At 40.3% G+C, this 25000-nt stretch overlaps 1 protein-coding gene across 1 annotated transcript in view; it reads right to left on the bottom strand.

The window, feature by feature from the left end:
• Positions 1-25000, bottom strand: part of HEATR3 (HEAT repeat containing 3) — a 33416-nt gene that overhangs the window by 1124 nt on the left and 7292 nt on the right. Inside the window, exons 7-14 of the mRNA XM_075188848.1 lie at positions 23094-23374; positions 22216-22306; positions 20634-20791; positions 19701-19783; positions 12495-12631; positions 3865-3953; positions 3381-3524; positions 2203-2379 (exon numbers count right to left, since the gene is read on the bottom strand). Of these exons, the coding sequence (XP_075044949.1) occupies positions 2203-2379; positions 3381-3524; positions 3865-3953; positions 12495-12631; positions 19701-19783; positions 20634-20791; positions 22216-22306; positions 23094-23374 (1160 nt within the window). The remainder of the gene's footprint in view (positions 1-2202; positions 2380-3380; positions 3525-3864; positions 3954-12494; positions 12632-19700; positions 19784-20633; positions 20792-22215; positions 22307-23093; positions 23375-25000) is intronic.

The raw sequence follows: 25000 nt of genomic DNA, 5'->3' as shown, positions 1-25000 counted from the left end.
GAACGTCACCTCTAAGTCTGGCTGAGCACATTTCCGGCCATTGCAGTAAGGAATCAGCCTAAACATCTGTGAGTTGCGTCTCTGTGGACTGTTCCGGAGACATCACGCTGATTTGAGTCTCACCCATGGTATTAAAAAATGTAATAATATTGATAGTCAAAAGATGAATGCAAGTGAATGGACCTGTACACACACTTCTTGACAAGTGATCGATTTGTGTAAATTTAGACATGGTCTGCGATCTTCACAAGTGGCAATGCTCAGTATAATGGTTTTCAATAGGGCATTTATCAAGTGCATAAAACACTATGGTGCAGAGAGGGTTTTGAGAACATGGGTCAAACGCTATGTTCAAATAGAGGATAAAGGAAAAGGTTTTGATTATGCTTTTAACAGACACTGTTGCCCCTGTGTACAATCTCTAACTAATCATAAAACATCATCATCAGCTAATTTTGCAGCGCTGTACAGAGAACTCACTCACATCAGTCCCTGTCCCATTGGAGCTCAGTCTAAATTCCCTAACATACACACACACACACACACAGACAGACACACAGACAGACACACAGACACACAGACAGACACACAGACAGACACACAGACAGACACACATACAGAGACTAGGGTCAATTTGATAGCAGCCAATTAACCTACCAGTATGTTTTTGGAGTGTGGGAGGAAACCGGAGCACCTGGAGGAAATCCACGCAAACACAGGGAGAACATGCAAACTCCACACAGATAAGGCCACAATTAGTGCAATACAGTCTTGGATAGTTTCATATAGTAAAACACACTCATACACGGTTATCTTCTTGGAATAAAGACATTCATGTAATGCAGGTTTGTCACATATTTGCTCTGTGCTTTTACACCAAGTTTTACAGACATTTCTCCTTTTCTGGTGTGCAAGGACTGAGTCTGTGACCATGTAATTGTTAAATAACGAACTACTATAAAGAATCTTCATGCTGTGGAAACATGCTTGAATGCTGGGACCTCCAAAACTAACATTGAAGAAACTGTATTCAATTAAAAATACACTGCTAGCTAAACTATCCTTATACTGTTACTTGATTTTGTTTTGTATGACCGTCTATTTAAGTACCCCCAGTGCTGTTTGCAAACAGGTAATCAGTGCTTGATTAAATTACTGGCTCTGAAAATTGCTGGAATCCATACAAAAATCATAAAGGGGCTACATCTAAGTCATAGGCCTTCAACCAGGCATCCACCAATTAGCCTACAAACATTAAGAATGTGTAGCGCCGAGAGTCAAAATCTATTCAACACAGTCACTTGCTAAATGGAAAGTGTTAAATTATCATCAGGTCCCAGTATTTGAATGCCTTCAAGAGGAAGAGGCAGAAATAATGGTGTTAGAGACAAACAGAATGTTACGTTAAAAATACATACAAATCAGGACACCCTAATCCCTTATGTCACCACTCCAGAGTAATTTATTGTAATGGTACAACCCCAGAAATGAAGTACAAACATCAGACATCTATCACCAAGCTAGCATGGATCTCCCCTCTCTAAAAAACGTTCATCTCAGGTTATTACCCAATATATTAACACGCTCACATTTATTAAAGACTTTAGGTGAAATGTATTTTTAGACTCTAGGTCATACAGACCAGCCAGGTTTCATAAATATGCATAAGAATATCAACGATACAGAGGTCTCCAAATCCTGGGGAAAAAACAACTTTGTATATGTTCTAGCCTTAGACACCGAAATGGTAACAGATAGTTTCCAGTTTCCTGGGTCTGAATCCATATAAGATTACTTGTGATTTAAAAGAAGACTCCACTTCAAATTGTTCTCCCAGAATAGTATGATCTTCTGCTTCTCCAATCAGTTTCCAGCCAAAATCCCTGCACAGAGGAATATTGATAACCTATACATGGTGCGAGTGCCAGTACTGTATACCAACAGATGTTTCTGAGAACTAAACAGGGATCCTTATATTACATACATTTCTCATTAAAACGGAGTTAAGGAAAGCCATATTCTCCTGAAAAGAGCCATGCATAAAGTTACTGCCTCCTTAAACTGCATAAGGCATACAGAATATGGATCACTCTGAGATAAACCAGGTTGTAGCAAGGTACACAACAACAGAGCACACATTTATCAACATCACATCAGTTGTAGACTGTAAATCTGTGTGTACCAAACAAACAGCGCCCGTACCTTTGATTTGAAAGCTGGTTGGACTTTCTTAAGGGCTTGGAGCAGATTAATCTCCACTGCAGCCTTTTCTGCTTCTTCACCATCAGCAAACACATCAAAGAGGGCGTCCAGCGCACCCCCAGAGACTACCAGAGAGGAATCATTAGCTGCAATTCCAAGGAGGACATTTCCTATCAGCTGAAAGAGGGACAGGAAGTGAGCAGGGTAAGTAAAAAAAACCAAAACAAAACAAATTAAAACTAAATTAGCATTATGAAACCATAGGCTAAAAAGATAGAAACTTACAAACTTTTGGAAAAATTATAATTGTCCTCCTCAAATAGATCACACAATTAAGATCATATTGGACAATGTGAAAAATTAATTTGTACACTACAACTTGCATAGTCCCAATTTGAAGGGGGAATATTAATAAAAATAGGATTAAAATGTTTACTTTATTTTTCAGAAATCAAAGAAAAAAAAATATTATAATAAATTATGCTACTCAAAAACTGTAGTTTGTCTACATATTTGCATCTATTAGCATAAACGGTAACTTTGCAAATGATTGAATGAGTCACACAGACTCCAATGGAACAGCAGCTAAATTATTAGTAAATCAAAGAAATTGTAACATTTACTAAGTAATATGGTTTAAGCATCTCCCAAGCACAGGGCTGGCATTAAGTAACAGGAGTACACTTGGCAATACCCATGTTTAAGAGATGGCACAAAGTGTCTGCTATTTGTGTCTATGTACCCAGCTGATAGTGCTCACCGACTGCTGTGTGTTGAATGAGAAAGAGCAAAAGGAAATCATGTGATGTTACCTGGATGAAGAAAGCATGGCAACATATAATCAGGTGTAAACTGAATCCAATGGATGCTGAATTATTAACCAATATTAGATCCAATCTACAATGAATATTAGTGCTGGAAATAGGGCAGCATATTGTCGCTATTAAATTCATTTTATACAGGGGAAAAAATATCATGTAAAAAGGGTCTAGTGAAGTATGGACCAGGACTGACAATAACATCATGCGTTGGGCTCCAAATGATTTTCCACCCAGAGTCTCATTTGGTCTAAAACCAGCACTGCTTAAACAATATTTTAATTGATCATTCCTTTAAAGACAATGAAGAGTAGCATTAGTAATGATATATAAAGGAGTTCATACTATGAATACATATACCTTCAGTTTCTCTGCTGTGTTGTCACTTTTTGCTAATACACTGCCTGTGATGCCAATAATACTGACTGCATTCACCCTTGTACTGGTGTTGTTGCTGCTGACACAAGCCTCACAAAAGCCCATGACCTGTTCTGGGGTCATACACTGTAAAAAGAAGCAGAAATCCTTAACATGACTCAGTACTTTTCCTTTTACTACCTAAAAGGACAGAAGTTTAAAAAAACATAACTGATGTGAGGGGAGGAGGGGTAAAGGCAGCAGGAATCCAGAAACAACAAACATTAACCCTATTGATTAAAGTTTCATAGATAGTTATATTGAATGAAAATTCAGATTTGAAAAAAGTGAATGTTATTTCAAACTTTTTTTTAGATAGGTTTTCATTTGCAAGAACAGAGTCTGACTACAAGTCTCTACATGGTGTCAATTTAGAAACTTACATGAAAATGTTTTTATGTTAGTTTATTTTGTTTTAGATACATACCTGTGGTATTCCTTTAGATGCCATAGTCTGTAGTAATGCTCGCACAGCACTGCTCACTGCTTCTAGAAATTCATCCCGTCTTGGGACATCTAATGGGCAAAACAGACATTTGAGTAAACCAGACATAACACGAGGTTATGACTATAAAAGACATGCAATGATCACATGAGGTCAAGTAGGAAAATAAACAGAAGTATCAAAAAGTTTGCAAACACTTCTGAACCCCTTGCAAACTGCAGGTGCAAAATTTAATTATTGTTTGTATATTTAGCACCAAAAGTTCATGCAGTACTGTGCTGAGAATAATTAATCATTAACATCAGTCCCTGCCGAATTGGAACTTACAGTTTAAAACACACAAAATTAGGTCCATTTTAGTCAGCAGCCCATTAAAGTAGCATTATGTTTTTTGGACTGTGGGAGTAAAAAAAAAAAAAAAATCCACGCAAACACTGGGAGAATTTACGAACTCCAAAGATCTGGAATATAACTTTGTTCTTCTCTGGTCCCAATGAAGTGAGTTACTATCATTTTTGAAACAAAAGCAAAGAAAAACAAGCCTGCGCTCGGTATATCCCACATTATATATGTTACCAGCTGCTTGGTAATAAGCCCGCGCTCGGTAAGCCCCCGAGCGCGGGCTTGTTTTTCTTTGGTTTTGTTTCAAAATATTGACTTTTTGTCATAGCAGCTGTCCATGAAGCCTATTTAAGGCACATTTGGGTGAGGCTCACAAGCCAGCCTTTGCTAGATGTAAACCCCTATACCTGGGAGGTGAGTGCATCTGATTTTAACTGCTTTAATGGTGTTTAAAGCATATAGGTCAGTGTAGGACCTGCATATAATGCGGTGCCCTTGACGCTGGGATACAGGTTAAATCTTTTGATCAAAATATGAACTAATACCTCATGTTTTCATATTGCTAGACAAACAAAGATATGCAGTATAAAGGACAAGTGCTGACAACTGTCTTTTTGTTTTGTATACTATCATTTTTGAAACATTAATCCAAAAAGGTGGGTGGAAAGAAACTCTTCAACTTAACACTGGAAAGGCTAGAAAGATTAGAGAGTTAGGAGGAGATGTTGATTATGATGGGATTTGTTGTTCAAAATTCTGAAAGCAGCCAATTTATGTTATATACACAACAGATTAAAATGAGGAAGCCAAGATGACAGAAATGCATCTGATCTAAAACAGGACACACAACAAATATACCCTATATGGACAAAAGTATTTAACCACACCTGTTAATTATTGAATTGAGGTGTTCAATCAGACTCGTTGTCAGAGGTGTATAAAATCAAGCACCTAGCCATTTGCAAACATTTGTGATACAAAATGAGTCATTCTGAAGAGCTCAGTGACTTCAAGGTGGTACTGTGATAGGATGCTACCTTTGCAATAAGACAGTTCGTGAAATTTCATCCCTGCTGAATATTCCACAGTCAACTAAGTGTTTTTATTAGAAAGTGGAAGCGTTTAAGAACGGTAGCAACTCAGCCACAAAGGCTGAAGACCACATAAAATCACAGAGCGGGGTCAACGACTGCTAAGGCGCATGCTGCGTAAAAGTTGCCAACGCTCTGCTGATTCCATAGCTGAAGAGTTCCAAACTTCCACTGGCATTAATGTAAGCACGAAAACTTAATGGACGCTTAATGGGATGGGTTTCCATGGCCAAGCAGCTGCATGCAAGAAGCACCAAGACCAATACCAAGCATGGAGTGGTTTAAAGCACACCAACACTGGACTGTGGAGCAGTGGAAACGTATTCTGTGGAGCTTCTCGGTCAGAAGGGCGAGTCTGGGTTTGGCAGATGCCGGAAGAACGTTACCTGCCTGACTGTATTATGCCAACTGTGAAATTTGGTGGAGGAGGGATAATGGTATGGGGCTGTTTTTCGGGGTTTGGTCTAGGGCCCTTATCTCCAGTGAAGAGCAATCTTAATGCTTCAGCATACAAAGTCATTTTGGACAATGCTATGCTTTATGACAACAATTTGGGGAAGGCCTTTTTCTATTCCAACATGACTGTGCTCCAGTGCACAAGGCAAGGACTACAAAGACATGGTTTGATGAGTTTGGCGTGAAAACTTGACTGGCGCGCACAGACCCCTGACCTCAACCCCATCGAACACCTTTGAGATGAACTGGAACATAGTTTGTAAGCCAGGCTCTCATCCTACATCAGTGCCTGACCTCATAAATGCTCTACAGAATGAATGGGCACAAATTCCCACAGAAACACTCCAAAATCCTCTGGAAAGCCTTCCAAGAAGAGTGGAAGCTGTTCTCGCTGCAAAAGGGGGACCAACTCCATATTAAAGTATATTTAGTTTAATACAAAGTTATTACAGTCCCTCTTGGTGTAATGTTCAAGCGTCCGAATACTTCTGTCCATATAGTGTATATTTGAATAACTACATGTTATATGGCTGCTCAAGAATAATGGAGCAAACATGAGCCATTGTAAACAGTGAACCTGAAACCCCTTATACTTACAAAGCACAGGACAAAGAGCTGAATGTAGTCTTTTCATCTCTATTGAAAGATTCCTGGGCTATGGGGCCTCTCACACTGTTTTTGGAAGCACAACTGGGTTTCCAAATGTGGATATACCTTTCTAAACAGTGAATGCAGCAGTCAATTGTGAAGCATTTAGTACGGTCACCTCACACTCCAGACAATTTTACTTAATGATCAAACTACAATTTGACATCCGAATGCACTGTTCATGGCTTGTAAAATTAATATAGTTTAAGCCACAAACAGAAAGATGGAATATCAAATCACATAACATGGGTCTACCCTTGCTTGCTTCCACACACCAGCAGCAGTGACAGACAACCATCAGCACCTGAAGATCCAATCGACTTTCCCTGGACAACAGAGACAGATGGAGGAAAGTTCTATTAGATTGTAAGTTGGACCCTTCCTACTCTTAATGTCTGCATTTACATTATGCCCTTTTCCCCCCACTGTCCAGTGCTGCAGAGCACTGTGGCTTCTTACACATCAACAATACTACATTACAATATGCTGCCCACAGACAATAGTTATTTTATTTCAAGTGGAGAACGCCTATAAGTTTATCCATGGTAGCTAGCAGACAATCCATAAATAGAAAACTATAAGGCAAGCAAATAACCAAAGTTCAACATCAAAGGATGTAGTGATGCTAATGTTTCACCATTAGTTTGCTTCCATATTATTGTTGCTAAGCCACCCATTTAAAGCAGGGTTGGGGAACGTCCATCAGGCGAGCCTTATAAGGCCCGTGACATCAACTGTTCTGGCCCTCTGCCATCCCATGCCTCTCCGCCCAAAAGAGATTTAAAAATATAATAAAAAAAAAACAAAAAACAAAAAAAAAAAAAACCACTACAACTACTATGTGACAGCCTGGATCAGCACAATCCCCCCCCCCCCCCCCACCCCGCACAGAATGTTGCTGTGCGGATCACCCAGGGAGCAGCCACAAGAAGAAGATAAGAAGAGAGAAGGAACCCAACAGAGTCTTATTATAATAGAATAAACCATTGTTTCTCCTTTTAGAGCAGGCACTATAGCCAGCAGTGTGTGTTAGACCACTGACCACCAGTCTGACCAGTCCTGGCAGGTGTTGGCAACATTTTTCAATATCACTGCAAAGTATTACACTGCTCCCACCTGGCTACTTCTTAATGCCACCCGGTTGTCAAAATGTTCTGGCAAGAACACTGAGGACACACTCAAATATTTTAGTGCAAGAGGATAATTAATCCTCAGTTAGAAGGGAAAGCTCTGCAGGAGATTAATGCTTTATGGGGAAGATGCATTAAATAATGGAAATGTAGTTAATGGTGAGCTTTGCCAGCTTACTTACTAGCACCATCATAGAAACTCAGAAAAGACCTGTTCGAAGAATATTTTAACTCATCACATTTTAGACAAATACAAAAATTAAAATATAGTTTTAAGAGTTCCCACATAACTTAGCAGAGGTTTGGTGGCTGGTTGTTTGGAACAAGTTTAATGGATTAGTTCAAATCTATAGCTCAGCTTGTCCCAGCCAGCCAGTCACAGATTCTGTAAGTCATGTGTGTCTTTTATTAAATGGATGATCTGGCAAACCCTATGCCATATAGCAGTGTTTTCTAAACCCAGTCCTCAGGGACCCCAAACAGTGCTGGATTTCCAGATCTCTATTCTGGAGCACAGGTATATTCATCACTGACTGACATATTCAAAGTCCAGTATATAGTATTACTGAAAACCATATGAAAAGATAATGGCCAATGGGATTTGTTATAAGCTGGGGAGCCATATGGTTACAAATCCAAAGATAGGGGATTCAAACACTGCACAGAGAATCACAGACCTGCACACAGAAGTCTTGTAAGAGATGTAAAGACAATACAAGTAACACTGTTGACAAGTTATTGTTCTCAACAAATCATCCAATAAAATTAAACAACATTACCAGTTAATTCATTGCTAAAAGGACAATATATAAAACACCACAGTAATTGTTAGACGTTACACACAACAAAATAAAACCAAGGAGATGGAATGAAATGACAAATAGTTCTCCTACAACCTCAGAATGAGAGTGTCTTATTAATCAATCCTCACATTATAAAAAACAATTAACATTAATAGACTATTGGGTAAAGGACACAAAATTGCAACAATTAAATGCATCTAGCATGTATTAAAGTTCATAATTTAAAAGCTAACTAATTGGATAGGTTTCTACCACAAACTAATATCAATTGGATCAGATTACAAATGTATGCCTTTTAAAATAAATTAAATGAACTCTCAATTTGCAGGCAGACAGGTTTAGACTGCAAACACTACTTAAAGTCATAGATGGTATTACGAATATTATGAATGTAAACTTAAACACAATAACCATTTCCACTTCTGATTAATTACAGCAATTGCAAAGCTAGCATAAACACTGGCTTAATTTGTTAAATGCCTATAGTTTCTGGTTTTTATACTACATAAAAGCAATATTGAGAATATTTTAACAGACATGTAAAGCTTTTTCAAGTATAAAGCCGTATTTCTTAAGTATTAATAAAACTAGAATGCAGTAGAAATTATTAGTTATTTAATTCCATCTTCCGTTATTATATACAGGTCTTGAAAGCAATAAAAAATGAATTTAATTTCCTAAACTATTTCATATTCTACGTGATCAATTATAATAAGCTGCAAAGAGAAACCATGCTGTTGCATTACACACAGCTACCCTTGGACAAAGTCTTAATTGTTCAATAGTATCACACCTAGCTAATGGATAATTCCTAAATGGTAGTTTAAATTTTTTTTTTTATTACTTAAAAGGTTTTTTATTAAGTTTTTAGTAAAAGAATATGTAACAAACATGGAATGGTAGTTTAATTTTAAGTGGCTAATAATATAGAAACACAAACATAATACTTTTACTTAATTTAGAAGTAATTCTACTAAAAGGCTAAAGTCACTGAAATCATAATTTATAACTTCTAGAACGGATGGATTTTCACTGTGCAAGCTGGCAAGACTACGTTCACAGAAATTATCTACAAGTAATTCACGGACATGCAAGGCAATAATAGCGGTCTGGATGAAAGGCTAATTAAAACAATGACAACAATTTTTCGAAAGAGGCAGAAATATTTCTAAGAAACAATAATTTCATCCTTTCATAGATTGTGTAAAAAGAAGTTCTTCCTTTATCCTTATATTCATTCCTTGAAAGCAATAAAAAAACGGAAGTAATTTGTGTTTCTTAAATGATGCGATATTCTAAGTGATCAAAGTGGCACAGGGTAACCATGTTTTGAAATTATATTATGGTACCTTAGTGGTAAATAAATTACATATGAATACAGTATTTGATGGTAAAAAATAAATAAATAGAAATAAAATAGAACAGTGCTTTTCATTCAAGATCCTAGGTGAGGGAGTGCCCAAATCAAAGGCAATTCAAGCTGCAAGAACAGGTAGAAAATTCAGCTTTGCCGACATCAGGGATGGAAAGGTGGTGAGAGATGCTGGTACAACAACTTAAGTATATAGGCTCCTCTGACCTGTGTGACTAGAATCGGTATCTATTCAATCAAGAAATACATTGGTTATAATAGGGGCATGTATTATTTAAGTCTCTGTAAAGGTAGAGCTTTTAATTCAGCAATTATATGCTTTTCATATTTATTCATGACCGCTACATTAAGGCTGGTGACGCCTGCTGCTACCCTTCCACTCGGCACAAGAGAGGAGTGACTACATCACGGTTCAGTTTGGTAGCATACATGGAGGAGATCCAGGAGTTCGGCACTGGAGTCAAGTAACTAAATCACTTCCTGCGTAGCTGCCCAATATCACAGCATATGGAAATACCAGTATGTTACATCATTTTATGTCTATCGTGTGCGTGGTTTAACTCGTGTGCAATTATTGCTGAGCCCATTGTGTATTATGGCCATCGGGATAAATAACTATTATTTGTAATAAAAACCTACCACCAATTATTGAAATATTAGGTTAAACCTAATATAAGCTTCCTTCAAACCCCCATTTATCTTTATTTTATTATAGCACAAACACTTACTAGGGTGGTGTGACTGGATCACTGATAAATAACTTCTGGTATAAATTTAGTTAGATAAAGGAAATAGCACAGGGCCCTTATTTATACAATTGCACATGCACTTATTTTTGTATATTTTGGTAAGGGAAATCTTTAATTTCTGAGAAGAAGAAATCTGTTTCTTGTTTAACCGTGCTAGAGGAGATGTATTATGTGTTGAGGTATATATCTGATACAATAAGCCTTTGTGGATGGAAGTCTTTTGTGTGTTGTGATGTGTGAAATTGGCTTGTACCTTTCTTTGGGAAGGTGTATTCTGGACTGTCTGAAGAGGGGCCCCATGCTAATTAGATCTGTTGATGTGTGAAGGTCTAACATTGATGGCCGAAACTTTTAATTAAGACTTGCTCCTAGATTCTCTGCATCTAATAACCAGATGCAGGACATCACAACATCACTAGAATTTCATAGATAAGTGTAAATATTGTTCACTTTGCAATGCATGTAAATCCATGTTTGTGTAAACAGATTGCATCCTGATTCTAAAAATAGCCTGTGTCCAAATCAATATAAAAAGCACTGTCTTGTACACTGAAATGTTTTTCTTGCATCATCTGACCTGATCACTGGTACCTTCAACCAATGTGAGAGCAAATAAACATCACTTGCTTCAAAGACCTGCTTGAAAACAACTTCAATATTGTTGTATTGCTGTGACCTGCAGATTAGACCCTAAATCTAATCTGTTCTCTGGCTGTTTCTGAGGTTGGACCCAGCTTTTCCAGTACCACCGTTCTGCCTGCTACCCTGCAGCTCTGGTCAGTGTGATAGGCCAGGGGGATCCATCCACAGCACCCCTGATCCATAGTAAGAGGTCAGGAGTATCAGCCCAGATACGCCAATAACAGGGAATACTAGCAGTATCAGTTACCCAGAAGAAACCCGGTACTAGATGCCGGTAAGGAGTCCAGTGGTGGCAGCATTTGGAAGCCCCTCCCACTGCTGTTAGAGGGCGCATTTGGGATAACAAAAGGGAACGATGGCAAAGTAAGCCCAGCCGGTTCCCAGCAGCAACAGACAGGGTGGCATAGGCGGTCCATCCTGTCATAGTTGGTGAAAAAGAATATATGTTATTTACATCCGTGGCAAGTCTAAGATACATTGTATTGGCTTACAGAAACACCAAGGTGAGTTTTGATGGCTGCAGTATAACCAAATGTGTCCACGTTTCACAATTTCAGCTGCTTATGCTCCTTGGCTAAATTTAGTTATACAACACAAACAGCGTCTTGGAAGAGCTTGAGATTCAAAAGCCACAAAACAGCTGCTCATTGTGATGTGACCTTGAAATGTTTATCTTAGTGTTACTCTGAATTGTTTAATGTTCCTGTTAGAAGTAAAAGGTACACATCAAATGCAGGAAAGAGCCCAGAACTATTTCCATGAACAGTGCCTGTTAAAGGACTAGTAAATCTAGAATACAAGTTACATTTATAAGTATGTTTATTAGGGATTCTTTATACAAGTAAACATGTCCAGAGTTTATGATAACTAAAGATATAATATTTTGATCCCAGGAGAAGAGAAAGTGTCTTTTAGGTTTTCCCTGTGCACAATCTCTTTTTTTATTTTGCCAAAAACAACATATGAAATGATTGAATTATAGATGACAGACAACGTGAAAAAAACCAAAACCCAATATCTTGTTCTGAATTCATACATCTGAATGGTACTACAAGGTCTCTTTCGAAGTTACCTTGTCCTCTAAAAGGTGTATTTTGAAACCAGTGTGTTGCTAATTTGCTCCTACTGACGCTTCAAAGATGGTTTGTTCAGAATGCACTATCTAGAAGTCCTGTAAGTATTCTGCCTTCTTCCATCGCTTGGACTCTAGACCGTAAAGTTAATATGCCCTTACCCAATCGATACACAGATTAATAAGGTTATCTATGCTAGGTAACATAAGTGGATTACATGAACTTACTGAATAATAAAGACAGACTGGAAACCCAGCTTGAATCACAATAACAGCTTAATATAATAGATGTATATTAAATTCATACCTGTTTCAGTGAAGACTAATTCTGAAAGGTGCTGAGAAAGCTCCTGTAATGCAGATTTTCCTCCCAAGCTTTCCATGTCCAGCATAGATATGATGTTATGTAGACAGGTCAGAGCTCTGTGCTGGACACTGTACATCCTGAAACAAAAACAGGAACAAGTTCTTTATCACTGGTTATATATCACTAAAGTTACTTAGCAAGGGGTGCAAATTAGTTTATTATTTAAGTTAATTACTGGCTGTTTTTTCAATTACACATACTTTATTTGTACATGGAGATTTAAATTTGATCTAGGACATGCCCTACGCCAACTATAAATCTGCCTCCACATTACACTGTTAGAGCCCAGTCTATGTTTACAGAGTGTAAACTTAACAATACAACATTCTCTTAACCATACAACATGTCAAACAGAAGGAGAAACCAGAGCGTTAAGGGTGGGCGCCCAGTGTCCCACAATGGATTAAGAGAAACGGATTTTACGCAAGTATAAAAATCCCATTTTCTCTCACATCCTTGGGGGACACCCAGGAACATTGGGGACATCCCAAAGCTGTATCATGGGAGGGAACGCTCAGAAGAAACAGCACAAAGCACCTTTCTCCCAAAACTTGCATCCCTGGATGCAAACACATTAAATTTGTAAAACTTTGTGAAAGTGTGTACAGACAACCAAGTGGCCGCTTTACATAGCTGTTCACTGGAGACACCATGGCGGGCCGCCCAGGAAGCACTTACAGACCTTGTAGAATGCGCCCGGAGATTATCTGGGACAGGCTCCCCGACCCCACTATTAGCCTTACAGATAACATCCGTAATCCACCTAGCAATGGTCACATTAAAAGCTGGCCAGCCTCTTTTGTGAGCATCATAGAGAATCAAAAGATCCTCAGTCTTGCACAATTTCTGTGACCTTTCAACATAGACTCGCAATGCACGAACTACATCAAGATAATGAATAGATTCATCGTTATCCGAAGACGAGGAATCAATAAGAGCAGGAATGACAATGTCCTGATTTAGATGAAATCGAGATGCAACCTTAGGAAGGAAAGAGGGCTTGGTTCGAAGAACTGCCCTATCCTTATGAAAAAACAAACAGGAGACTTGACAAGGCAGCAAGCTCTGAAACTCTGCGTGCCGTAGAAATGGCCAAAACAAAAACTGTTTTCCAAGTTAGAAATCCACAGTATTCAAGGGTTCAAACGGTGGATGCTGTAAAGCCCTCAACACTAAATTCAAATCCCATGGCGGAACCGGAACATAAGGAGGTTGTACATGGAGAACACCTTGAATGAAAGTTTGCACCTTGAATGAAAGTTTGCACATCAGGTATGACAGCAAGTTTTCTTTAAAAGATCGAAAGAGTTGGCACCTGACCCTTAAGAGAACTAAGACGCAAACTTGCATCCAAGCCGTCCTGCAAGAACCTCAGTAACCTGACCAGACGAAAAGAAGACGTAGGATATCCCTTCTTTTCACACCAGCCAATATATGTTTTCCATACACGATGATATATTTTTGCCGAAGCTGTTTTTTGAGCACGGACCATGGTCTGCACCACCCGGTTGGAAAAACCCTTATCCCTTAGGATCCTGGCTTCAATAGCCATGCCGTTAAAGCCAGACGTTGCAAACCTAGATGCCGAAAGGGACACTGAGTAAACAGATCTGGGCGTATCGGCAACCGTCATGACCGATCTCCTGCCATGAAGATCACGTTGGTGTACCACGCCCTGCGCGGCCAATCTGGCGCCACTAGAAGAACTGGAACACCCTCTCTCCTCCTTTTTCAGTACTCGTGGAAGCATGGCTACCGGAGGAAAAGGGTACATTAAGCGGTACGTCCAAGGGACAGACATGGCGTCTACCGCAACTGCCCTGGGATCTCTTGCGCGGGAGCAGTAGAGAGGAACATGGTGATTCAACCGAGATGCCATCATGTCTACGTCCGGCTGACCCCATCATTCCACTAACAGTTGGAACACCTCTGGATGGAGGTACCATTCTCCCGGGTGCAGTCTGCCTGCTTAAGAAATCTGCTTCCCAATTTTCTATTCCGGGAATAAAGATGGTCATGAGCGCTGTAACGTGAGCCTCAGCCCACTGAAAAATCTTGTGAGTCTCCCGCATGGCCAAGAGACACTTGGTGCCACTCTAATGGTTGAGCTATGCCACTGCTGTGACATTGTCCGATTGGATTTTCACTGGCTTTCCCTGCAGCAAGTGTTGCACACTCATAAGAGCATGAAATACTGCTCGCAGTTCTAAGACATTTATAGGAAGCTTGGAGTCCAAAGCCCCTGAAACCGAGCGCGAAGACAGACATCCCCCCAACCTCGAAGGCTGGCATCCGTTGGTAACAGAGTACAATTCCAAATTGAGAAAATACATCCCCTGGTGAGATTCTGCTTGTGTAAAAGCAAAAGCAGCGACTGACGCGTCTGTGGATTCTGATGGGATTTGTTCCATTGCGACAGAAGTTCCAACTGGAGCTGCCGTGCATGAAACTGAGCGAACTGAATCGCCTCGAATGACGATACTATCTTGCCTAGAAGTCTCGTGGCAAAATGAACCGAAGGTCTCCTTGTCACCAACAGGAATTTCACCATCTTCTGCAAGGCTAGAATTTTGTCCTGAGGAAAGAACACCTGTCACAGCCGGGTGTCAAATAACAGACCCAAAAACACCATACGCTGGGATGGGATCAACTTTGATTTCTTGAAATTGATAATCCAACCGTGAGACTCCAGAATCTGTATTAGAAACTGAATATGCGACTGAAGCCTCTCTGAAGAATCTGCCTTTAAAAGAAGATCATCCAGATAAGGAATGATTGTAATTCCCTTGGACCTTAGCAAAGCAGCCATGACCGCCATGATCTTGGTGAAGATACATGGGGGCTATGGCCAGACCAAAGGGAAGAGCCTGAAACTGGAAGTGCTCTGATCGACCTGCAGACCTCAAAAGGGACTGATGACCCTTCCAAATAGGCACCTGGAGATATGCATCCTTGATGTCTAGAGCCACCATAAATTCTCCTTGTTCCATGCCGAGAATGACCAAGCGTAACGACTCCATCTTGAAGCTGGGCACTCTGACCTGTGTGTTCAAATCTTTCAGACTGAGAATCGGTCTGAAAGATCCATCTGGTTTTGGCAGAAGAAAAAGGTTGGAATAAAACCCCGAAACTTTTTGAGAGTGAGGGACTGGAATAATCACGAAAGAAGAGAGCGAATCGCTTCTTCTAACGCCAATCATTTTCTTGGACAATCAGGAAGCCCCGTGGAAAAGAACCATCTGGAATGAAGACCGATCAGCTCGATCTTCTAACCCTGGTTCACCACCCCTGAATCCAGACATCGGTGGTAGACTGAAACCACCGATCTCTGAACAAAAGGAGACGGGCCAATACCACTGACGACAGCGGAGGAGCAAAATACCCGTCATGCGGACTGTTTCTCTGCCGGCTTTGCTGCAGGACATCGAGCAAACCAGGCCTAAAGCCCTCACTGCCTCTAGGAGCTGATGACTGACCTCTAGAAGATTGTCCCGAGGAATACTGTCCACAAAATCTTCCTGCGGAGCGAAAGGCCCGAAATCTGGACATCCTCTGCTTGGGTGCATTGACAGGAAGGAAAGTGCTCTTACCCCCTGTTGCTTAACGGATAATGGAGTCAAGCTGTGATCCAAACAAACACCTCCAGAAAAGGGAATGGACTTCAGAGCCTTTTTAGACTCTACATCAGCCTCCTAGGACTTAAGCCAGAGAGTACGATGAGCTGAAACTGCAGAAGCAGAAATACGTGCCCCAATCAGTCCCTCATCCATAGCAGCTTCACCTAAATAATATGTTGCCCTCTGAACTGCTTCCATTAGTGGAGCAAATTCAGAGGACGGTCTGCCTGCCAACAAACCTTCAGACAGCTGTTTTGACCAGCGTTCTACCACTTTGTTAACCCATGCTGATGCCAATGCAGGCCTCAAAGAAGCACCTGCTGCCAGAAAAATGGACTTAAGGACGATCTCAACCTTCCGGTCTGTACCATCCTTAAGAGTGGCCTGGTTAGGAAGAGGAATAGTAGTTACCTTGACTAACCTTGCCACAGCCGCATCCACTCGAGGAAGAGTCTCCCATTTAGAGAGAACTTCAGGGGCAAAGGGATAGCATGACTGCAGTCGCCGAGATACCTGGAACTTACTGTCTGGGGAAGCCCAAGGTTCTGACAACAAATCTTCCAATTGGGAAGGGGCCAGAAAGGAAAAAGCCTTCTTCTCACACCTTACAAAAAGAGAAGGCTCAGCAGCGTCAGGAACTTCTTCCTCAGGAATATAAAGTACCTGACGCACAGCCTGAATTAATTCCTCCACACTCTGATGATCAGTATGAACCTCCTCCACCACCGAAGGAGCATCTATGTCAGAATCCAAATGGTAACTCACCCTCTTCCTGGGAACCACAGTCAGAATCTGACTCATTTTCCTGAAGAGGTGCCGCCGCTCTCTTACGCTTACGTGAAGAAGACGGTGCAGCCGATTTCATCATCCTCTCTAAAGAGGAGGAAACCGCAACCAAACCCTGTACAGAGGATGCAAGACCCTGTGTACCAAGGCTGGTTCTACAGACTCCACCGGGGCAGAAACAGTCAAACCCTGAGTTTGCGAACTCATGTCACAACAGAGGAAGCTGAATCTGAAGATGGAGCCCCTTGAGAATGTACCATCTGAGCAAGTTGAGCCACCATATTAAGGAGAGACCGAGCCCAGGCAGGTTCCTCTGTATGTGAACAAGCAGCCACTGTTTCACACGGTGTGCTCTCCGTGGGCCGACATGTTATGCACAGAGCCTGCGCGCCTGACTGCCCAGACGGTAACTTAGCGTGACAGACAGCACAGGTGAAACTCAGCATAGATGTAACACCAGCCCAACCACACATGGATTTTTCCCTCTCTGACATGTTAACAGATGGGACAAAACAAACACAGCACAGTGTAATAAACACAATACAGATAATAAGCAGCACAAAAACTTGCACAGAAAGTGAGCCTGTAATACAGCCAATAAGCTCCCAAGTGTAAAAGACAAACTTTTGAAACAACCAACACCTCCCCCCCCCCACCCTTTACCTTACAGGAAAGAAAAGGGGAGAACCTGGAGCTATAAAATGGCTGCCACCACGGAGGAAGTGCATTAGAGGAAACCACTCCCCCCAGGGCCCAGCACTGGATTGGCTATCGTCTAACTCTGACAACCTCCTCAACCAATCCAGAGCCTAGCATGGCTCACTAAGTCGGTGACCCTAGCCTGACCCCGTTCCCTGAGCGAAAATAGAAACTTTTCTTTGAAAAATGACTGCTGTTAGTAAAAAGCAGCCAGCTCAGGGAACCACTGTGTTTTCTACCCCCACCTCTCAGCACTATACTGAGAGAGGGTTTCAGTTACCTGCTGCCAACCCTCCAGACGCAGTGTGTGCAGGAAGCATGCTATCCGCACAGAGGACAGACACAGCCTGCGGTGACTGTGCCCAGCTCCAAGGAAGGCTCAAAATTGGGAAGAGGGAGCAGGCAGAAGGAGGCACCTCCACTCCCCCCCTGCAGACAGCGCACAGCCGTCCATGCTGTGCGCTACACCAGAGCCATCCCCACTGTAAAACAACCCTCCCTGGCAGCAGCAGCCACGGGAGAGTTGTAAAGCCAGTGGTCGTAGAGAGGAAGGGGAAGCGTGCCTACCCTGACACCTCTCATAACAGCCGGCAGCGGGACCTCTGCCTGACAGCCGGCTAAGCGGCTCAGAGAGCCACCGGCTGTCAGACCCACGGAGACACAAGTATCTGATAACGCAGAAAATAAAAAAAGTGAAAATAAACCAAGATTGGCTGCTAAGCAGCCCAGTGCACAGCCCGTTCGCCAGGCACTTAAATGAGACTGGGCTCTAACAGGAGGTGGGGTATAGAGGGGGAGGAGCTAGAGCTTAGTTTAACTAAAGTTAAAGTGTCAGTTCGCCTACTCTATACCCCAATGTTCCCGGTGTCCCCCAAGGATGTGAGAGAAAGCTCAGTGTATGCAGTAGCAGAAAGCTATGTAACAAGCCCACTGTGATCACAGACACCGGCATTTAATAGAAGCCCAAGAATACCATACACATGTTGAGGTATGCTGGAGCGTCAAATTTATACCAGCTTAGAGAGGAACTGATCACAGACCAATTCCTCTCCAGTCAAGAGGTCTCAGGATCTATACTGGCATGGAAATACTCAGAGGTGAACTGATCAGTTAATGATGGAGAGGGCTAATGATAGGATGACTGCTAATGGTGTACAAAGGATGGATTAATAATAATTAATGCAGGGGTTAATGAAGATAAAGGGGTTAATTAGGATTCTAATGCTAAAAGAGTGAGGAAGGGGCAGGATATCGATTGTAATGAATGGGGGTAATGGCATGGAGAAGGGATTGGGCGTATGTGCCCGAGTATAATGAAGCAGAGAGAGCAGACTTGGGGGGTGATATTAAGGAGTAAGATGATGAAGAAGAGTGCACAACACTTAAAATGTTTTTATGTCTTCAATGCTTTTTTTTTTTTATACACAAGAATGAAAATGCTGTTCATTTACCCCCTCGAAAACAATTACTTGTTACCTAAAACACTCACTCTAAGCAATAGCTTATCCCACCTAACCCATATTAATTTATAATCATCCATCTCTTACACTATCAGTCACCTTTTACTCATTGTATACCTAATGCTCGCTAACTATTCTATTACTATTCTTTCACTATTATTGAATTATACTTTTAGTGTATTATTAGTAATTATTATTTTCATCATCTAATCTAGCTCCTTATTTATCCACTATCACTGGCCCCACAATCCACTGTCAAAGCACTCTGGACATCCAGATCCAGGCCATCTAAAGCCCAGCGATTCCACCCAACAAATGGTTAAGTATAACTTTCTTCTAGTGTAACTAGAAGGATAGAGTGTTTGTACTGGGCACATAATTTTCATACCACCTAAAGCACATAGGTGAGCCATTTACTGTAAATAAAGTCATACATGCATGTTAGTAGAGATGTATAGAAATTGCAGTTGCACTAGGATATCTACATCTAATGTGATAAATGTAACGCCAGATTAAAATGCGTGTTCATGAGTACAATTGAACATGACATTTTTTGCAAAAAAGAACATAGGGAAGAGAGTTACTTTGTAATTAATGGCTTCCACGCTGCAGTCTGTCTACAGGTTTGTAATGCTTCACCATTTGGGAAATGAGTCTTTTCAAGCACCTTGTGGGGAAAGAGAGAAATACATTTTAAGAAGTGCCAATAGCGGCATATTTCACCATTCCTTAATATCAAAGACTTTGTAACATAGGTAATTTATAGTTACTCTGTAATAACAAAGGTATGACATGGAATATAAATTGTGGTGTGCTTGGCGGTGAGATATGCTAAATATACATAGGCCCGGATTTGTGTACAAGCCAAGTAGACCCAGGGTTAGTGCAACCTAACTGAGGATGCCAGATGTTCTGAATAATGGTTTGTAATTCAATAAATTGTGCCACATTATAAATGTATTTGTGTAAATCTGTGGAAGTTAGGGGGAGTGTGTTCAGGCACAAATATAGAAAAATAATCCATGACCCTCTTTAGCGACTGATAAAGCAGATTAGTAACCTTTTAAAAAGGACAGGACATGTGTCCAGGAAGGGCAAAACAACAACTGTTGTATACATATGATGCAGATTTGGGGGGGTGGGTTTTTTTTCTTTTTTTTTTGTTTAAATCAAAGTTACAAGTATTTGCACAAATATTCTTTTGTGTAACATGAAACATTATTAAAAGACTGAATGGCTGCAGCAGCAGTACATGCAAGGGAGAAAGATTGTGCAGGAGCAAGAGCACCTTCCATTGAGGATGCCAGACTCCAAATCCCTGTACTGCTAGCGATGGGATGTGGACAATATGAGTGAAGGGGTAACCTGCTGGCACAGACTTAAATGAAACAAACGGCTGTCGATTCCAACCCTTCCCAGTGATGCCTAATCCTGCACCACACACACAGCCATGGCTACAAGGCTTTCCCTAATATAAGAGATCGGACAGCTGGAGCGTATGCTATTTCGGACTAAACCTTTTTTGGGATGAAGTGGTTCAGGAGAGCAGAGTGGATTTCAGCAGACAGGCAGAGCGGTGACATCAGCTGGCCGCCTCCATCAGTCACTGCTTTTTCCATGCACAATTCACTCTCATCACTGCTAGAAAGTTCTTCCCATTCATCATCAGATGGATCTGAGGACATAGATATTATTTATGTAGTTATCATCCCACCATAACGGACAATTTAATAGATGGATTCAAAACACAATGTCCTTAAAAATCTGTTAAAAGGGAGAATTAACCTTTAGAGGACTTCCATTTATGGTGTATATTTGCCCTCCTAAAACCTTTACTAAATACATTGTTTTATGCTTTTCTGTCTTCCTTTACTTTTTTGCGTTCATCAAAACCACTTGTTTAGTTCACCTTGGATATGATACAAAGCTACTACTCTACAGATATAATGGTTTTCATGAACAGAGCAGCGCAGCATCCTATCCAAGAGCAACAAAACAAAATAACTTTATAGGTCATATAAAAGCTTGGGTGAAAAACATTGAAATTTAGGGCCCGATTCATTAAGGAAAGTAAAGCAATAAAAAAGGAGTAACTTTGCACCTTGGCAAAACCATGTTGCATTGGAGGGGAGGCTACATTTAGAATTTGGGGACAGATTTATAGTTGGGATAGGGCATGTCCTAGATAAAACTTTAAATTTCAGTGTAAACATAAAGCTATCAAGCAATTGTATGCTACATGTAAAAGCACTTGAGGACAGGCTGGTGCGTGCGCACACTGAAGCATAGGCATTTATTCCCTCGTAAAAGCAGCTGTAACAGTTTGAGAAGTCCCCTTCCCAACACCCTTTTTCTCTCTTTCTCCCCCTCACCCTCTGTACCCTTCCTCCTATCTTTCTCTCTTGGCTGTTGTGTATTATTATCATCCTTTATTTGTTAGGCGCCACAAGGTTTCTGCAGCGCCGCACATAGTACAAACAGTAGACTATACAGGGTAGAACAGTACAGAACAATAAACAAATAGTACCAATACTTCAGAAACTCCAGGCAGGCTGATGCAATAAACACGGAGCAGAAGAACAGGTGAGGAGACAGGAGGGAAGAGGGCCCTGCTCATGCGAGCTTACATCTTAAGTGTAGTGTTTAATAGTTTGCATCATTTATTACTGCTTGATGGGCTGTGATGTTTTCAAATGTCTTGTATTATGTATCATCTACTGTACACACCTCCCTATTCTATTAATAAAAACAAAATTACACAAAACTAACTTTAAAGATGACAAGCTATGGGAAGTAAAGGAGTTTCAGGAAACCAGATGGTTTAAACATTTCAGTTTTTCTAGTCATCAATTTACAATGGTTACTTATTCCCTATAAAATATTTCTGGTTATATTTTAATAGATCAAAATATAAACAATTGAATTAAGCAGCACTTTTACACACCCAACTAAAACAAAAGGACCTCCTGGTGCTATAGGGATCAAAACATACAATGAGTGGTCATCAGGAAGAACCACTGTGGTAAGTTCCTGCATACAGTTCTAGAATCCTCATGGATTCAAAGAAAAATATCAGGCACGTGTAAGATATATACAAACCATCACTACAGCACATGTTCACAATCATTTCCAATGCAGATTTCTGGGCCACCAGCAAGTAGGACGCTTGCCCAAACTCTTCTTTTGATGCCTTAAACAAAGTAATACATTCTTTTTTATAAAACAAAAAAAAAAAAATAGCTCTATTTTTCATCAGGCAAAATAATAGGAATAGGTAAATACAAACATTGACTTTAATTAACAGTAGCACTTAGATGTTTGAGCCTTAGTAAAACTTCTAAATAACATTTATTATAAAGACGTAGGTATGGGACGCAGGCACAAATAAGACATTTACATTGTAAAAATCTGTCCATGGAGGCAGTCATTTGAACGGCCAACTTCACCGAGACCTAACTGGTCCCAAATTGCTGTGTGAGAGTCCACTAAAACCCAACTCCTAACAACATCTGATTGGGGGTGCCTGGACTGTGCAATGATCACAACCTATATGGTCATGGGTTCTCTGCACTGATCAGCACCATAGGATAAACTATATTGGTCCGAGTGTACTGCTCTTACCAATTTCACCACATCTGTCTTGTCAGTTTGGATGCAAAATCAGGTCATTTGGGACGAATAGCATGATCTGCCCATGTGGGGGAGTCAGATCTGACCCAGTAGGGAGCAAAACCAGGACATTTGAAGACCTCAATCAGGGTGTGTGAGAAGAAATGGATATCTGAGCAATCTGGTCTCAGTAAGCCATCGTAATGTAAAATTCAATGTCAAGTCTGAGGACCTCACCCAGTTACATTCGCTCAGATCAGGGATTTGAAATATGGCAAACGGGATCGTTTTTTATGGCCTGCTGAAATGTTATGGCCCTACATCTGGCCTGATATTGGCATCTTACATGCCAATTTTATTTTACTTACCGGGTTCAAGTCAGAGAATTCTGTACTACGGTGTTCTTTAACTGCGCCATCCATCATCCTGTCTTCTTCATTCAGTGTAGCTTCTTCCAGGATTGCTGCTGCCTCTTCTGCTTCAGCCTCTGCGGCAGATGTGCTAAGTCGTAGGGATTCGGCTTTTTTCATCTGTACAATGAATTGCCCAGCATCTAAAACTAGGACCTCTGAAAGTATCCTCAATATGGCGTTTATTGATTCAGCCTGGCTGCAAGGTGGGATCCTCTCTTTCAAGTTCCAAACCGTACCTGTTGTATAGAGTGCCACAGTGTCACCAGCTAATAACAGCCAATACAGACAGCAAGAGCACTCATGCATAGTAAGTCAAAAACTCTTACCATAGTTTGAGGTTTTTTTATTTCACACAATGTCTATTATATATTGTTATGTACATACAGTATATCATTTAACATATTAACCAAACTATCTTCATAGAATTTCCATTGTAGGACTTGTGTGCTGAAACACTCACTAAAAAGTATATAGCAGTTTTCAATTAATTATTAAAACACACTATTCATGAGAATGCAGGCTCTCAATTCACAAGGAACTAATGATAACAATACACTCATGTATACTAGTAGACTGTGAAGGTTAGATGTGCACTTTATAACGGTGTGATCCCTCATTCAACAATGTTTAATTTAGATAACCATTAAATGTAAAATACACATTGTTCTGTGTACCCCAATATGCCAAAACAGCCCTGTACAATTTTTTTTATATATTTATTTAGAATATATATTATATATATATATATATATTATATATATATATATATATATATATATATTTATTTATTTTTAATTACAGATAGCTGAGGCTCCTCCTACATCTTTGGGACAGGGTCCTAATGGTACCCGACACAGGTCAAAAAGCTCATTCTGCAGGCATTTGAGTGCCTGTGACATCACTGCCTCTACCCCTGTGTACGAATCAACCAATTCACACTCACACTGCACAAGTGAGTTTGCAAAAGCGTCACTCCAACTGTTTCTTAGTTACACAACTTCCCTCCCAACTAAATATGCCCATCATACATTTTAATTTTAACTATAAACAATCCAGTTATATCCTAATTATTATACAGCTCAGCATTAAACATACTTTGACATATGAATGTCAATAGATTAGCTTTACTTGCTATTTAGCAGCGACACCTGCAGGCTACAAAAATGGACTGCACACAATTACCACTATTGAGCTGGGAAAAGTGGAGATGGACAGACCATCAAAAGACCTTTATAAAACAAAGTGTTCTGTCCCCTATTGTTATGGAAGAACAAAACTATTAAGTGTATTAATCTTTCTCCATTGCAGAGCATTGCTAAAAGACAAAGTTTTCAGGTGCATGTAGTTTAGTCATTAATGCAGACACCAAGGCTTACTTTACAACAGTGCAGACATAACAGACATGCTCTATTCGACAGCAACTAATCATTCATTGGATTTCTTTAGTCTGAAAAAAACAGAACCCTAATTGGGTGCAGAGTAACAGAACCTCGTGGCCCTTTACACTATGGGCCGGATTCATTAGGATCTTAAATTAATTCGTTTCTTATTTCAGTCTCCTGGACAAAACCATGTTACAATGCAAGGGGTGCAAATTAGTATTCTGTTTTGCACATACCGTATATACTCGAGTATAAGTCGACCCGAATATAAGCCGAGGCACCTAATTTTACTACATAAAACTGGGAAAACTTATTGACTCGAGTATAAGCCTAGGGTGGAAAAGAGCGCTAATTTAAAAACTAAATAAAATGATAGGTTCAATCTATAAAATCATTTTTAGCTAAACCATAAATAACAGTAGATGACAAGGAACAAATTCATAAATGATTATAAAATCATTGGCATTGGGTACAACCTAA

The sequence above is a fragment of the Mixophyes fleayi genome, chromosome 10 (genome assembly GCF_038048845.1).
Source record: "Mixophyes fleayi isolate aMixFle1 chromosome 10, aMixFle1.hap1, whole genome shotgun sequence".
NCBI classification, from domain to species: domain Eukaryota; kingdom Metazoa; phylum Chordata; class Amphibia; order Anura; family Limnodynastidae; genus Mixophyes; species Mixophyes fleayi.
Note: the sequence above shows the minus strand (reverse complement) of the source record. Positions and strands in the feature narration are given on the sequence as shown.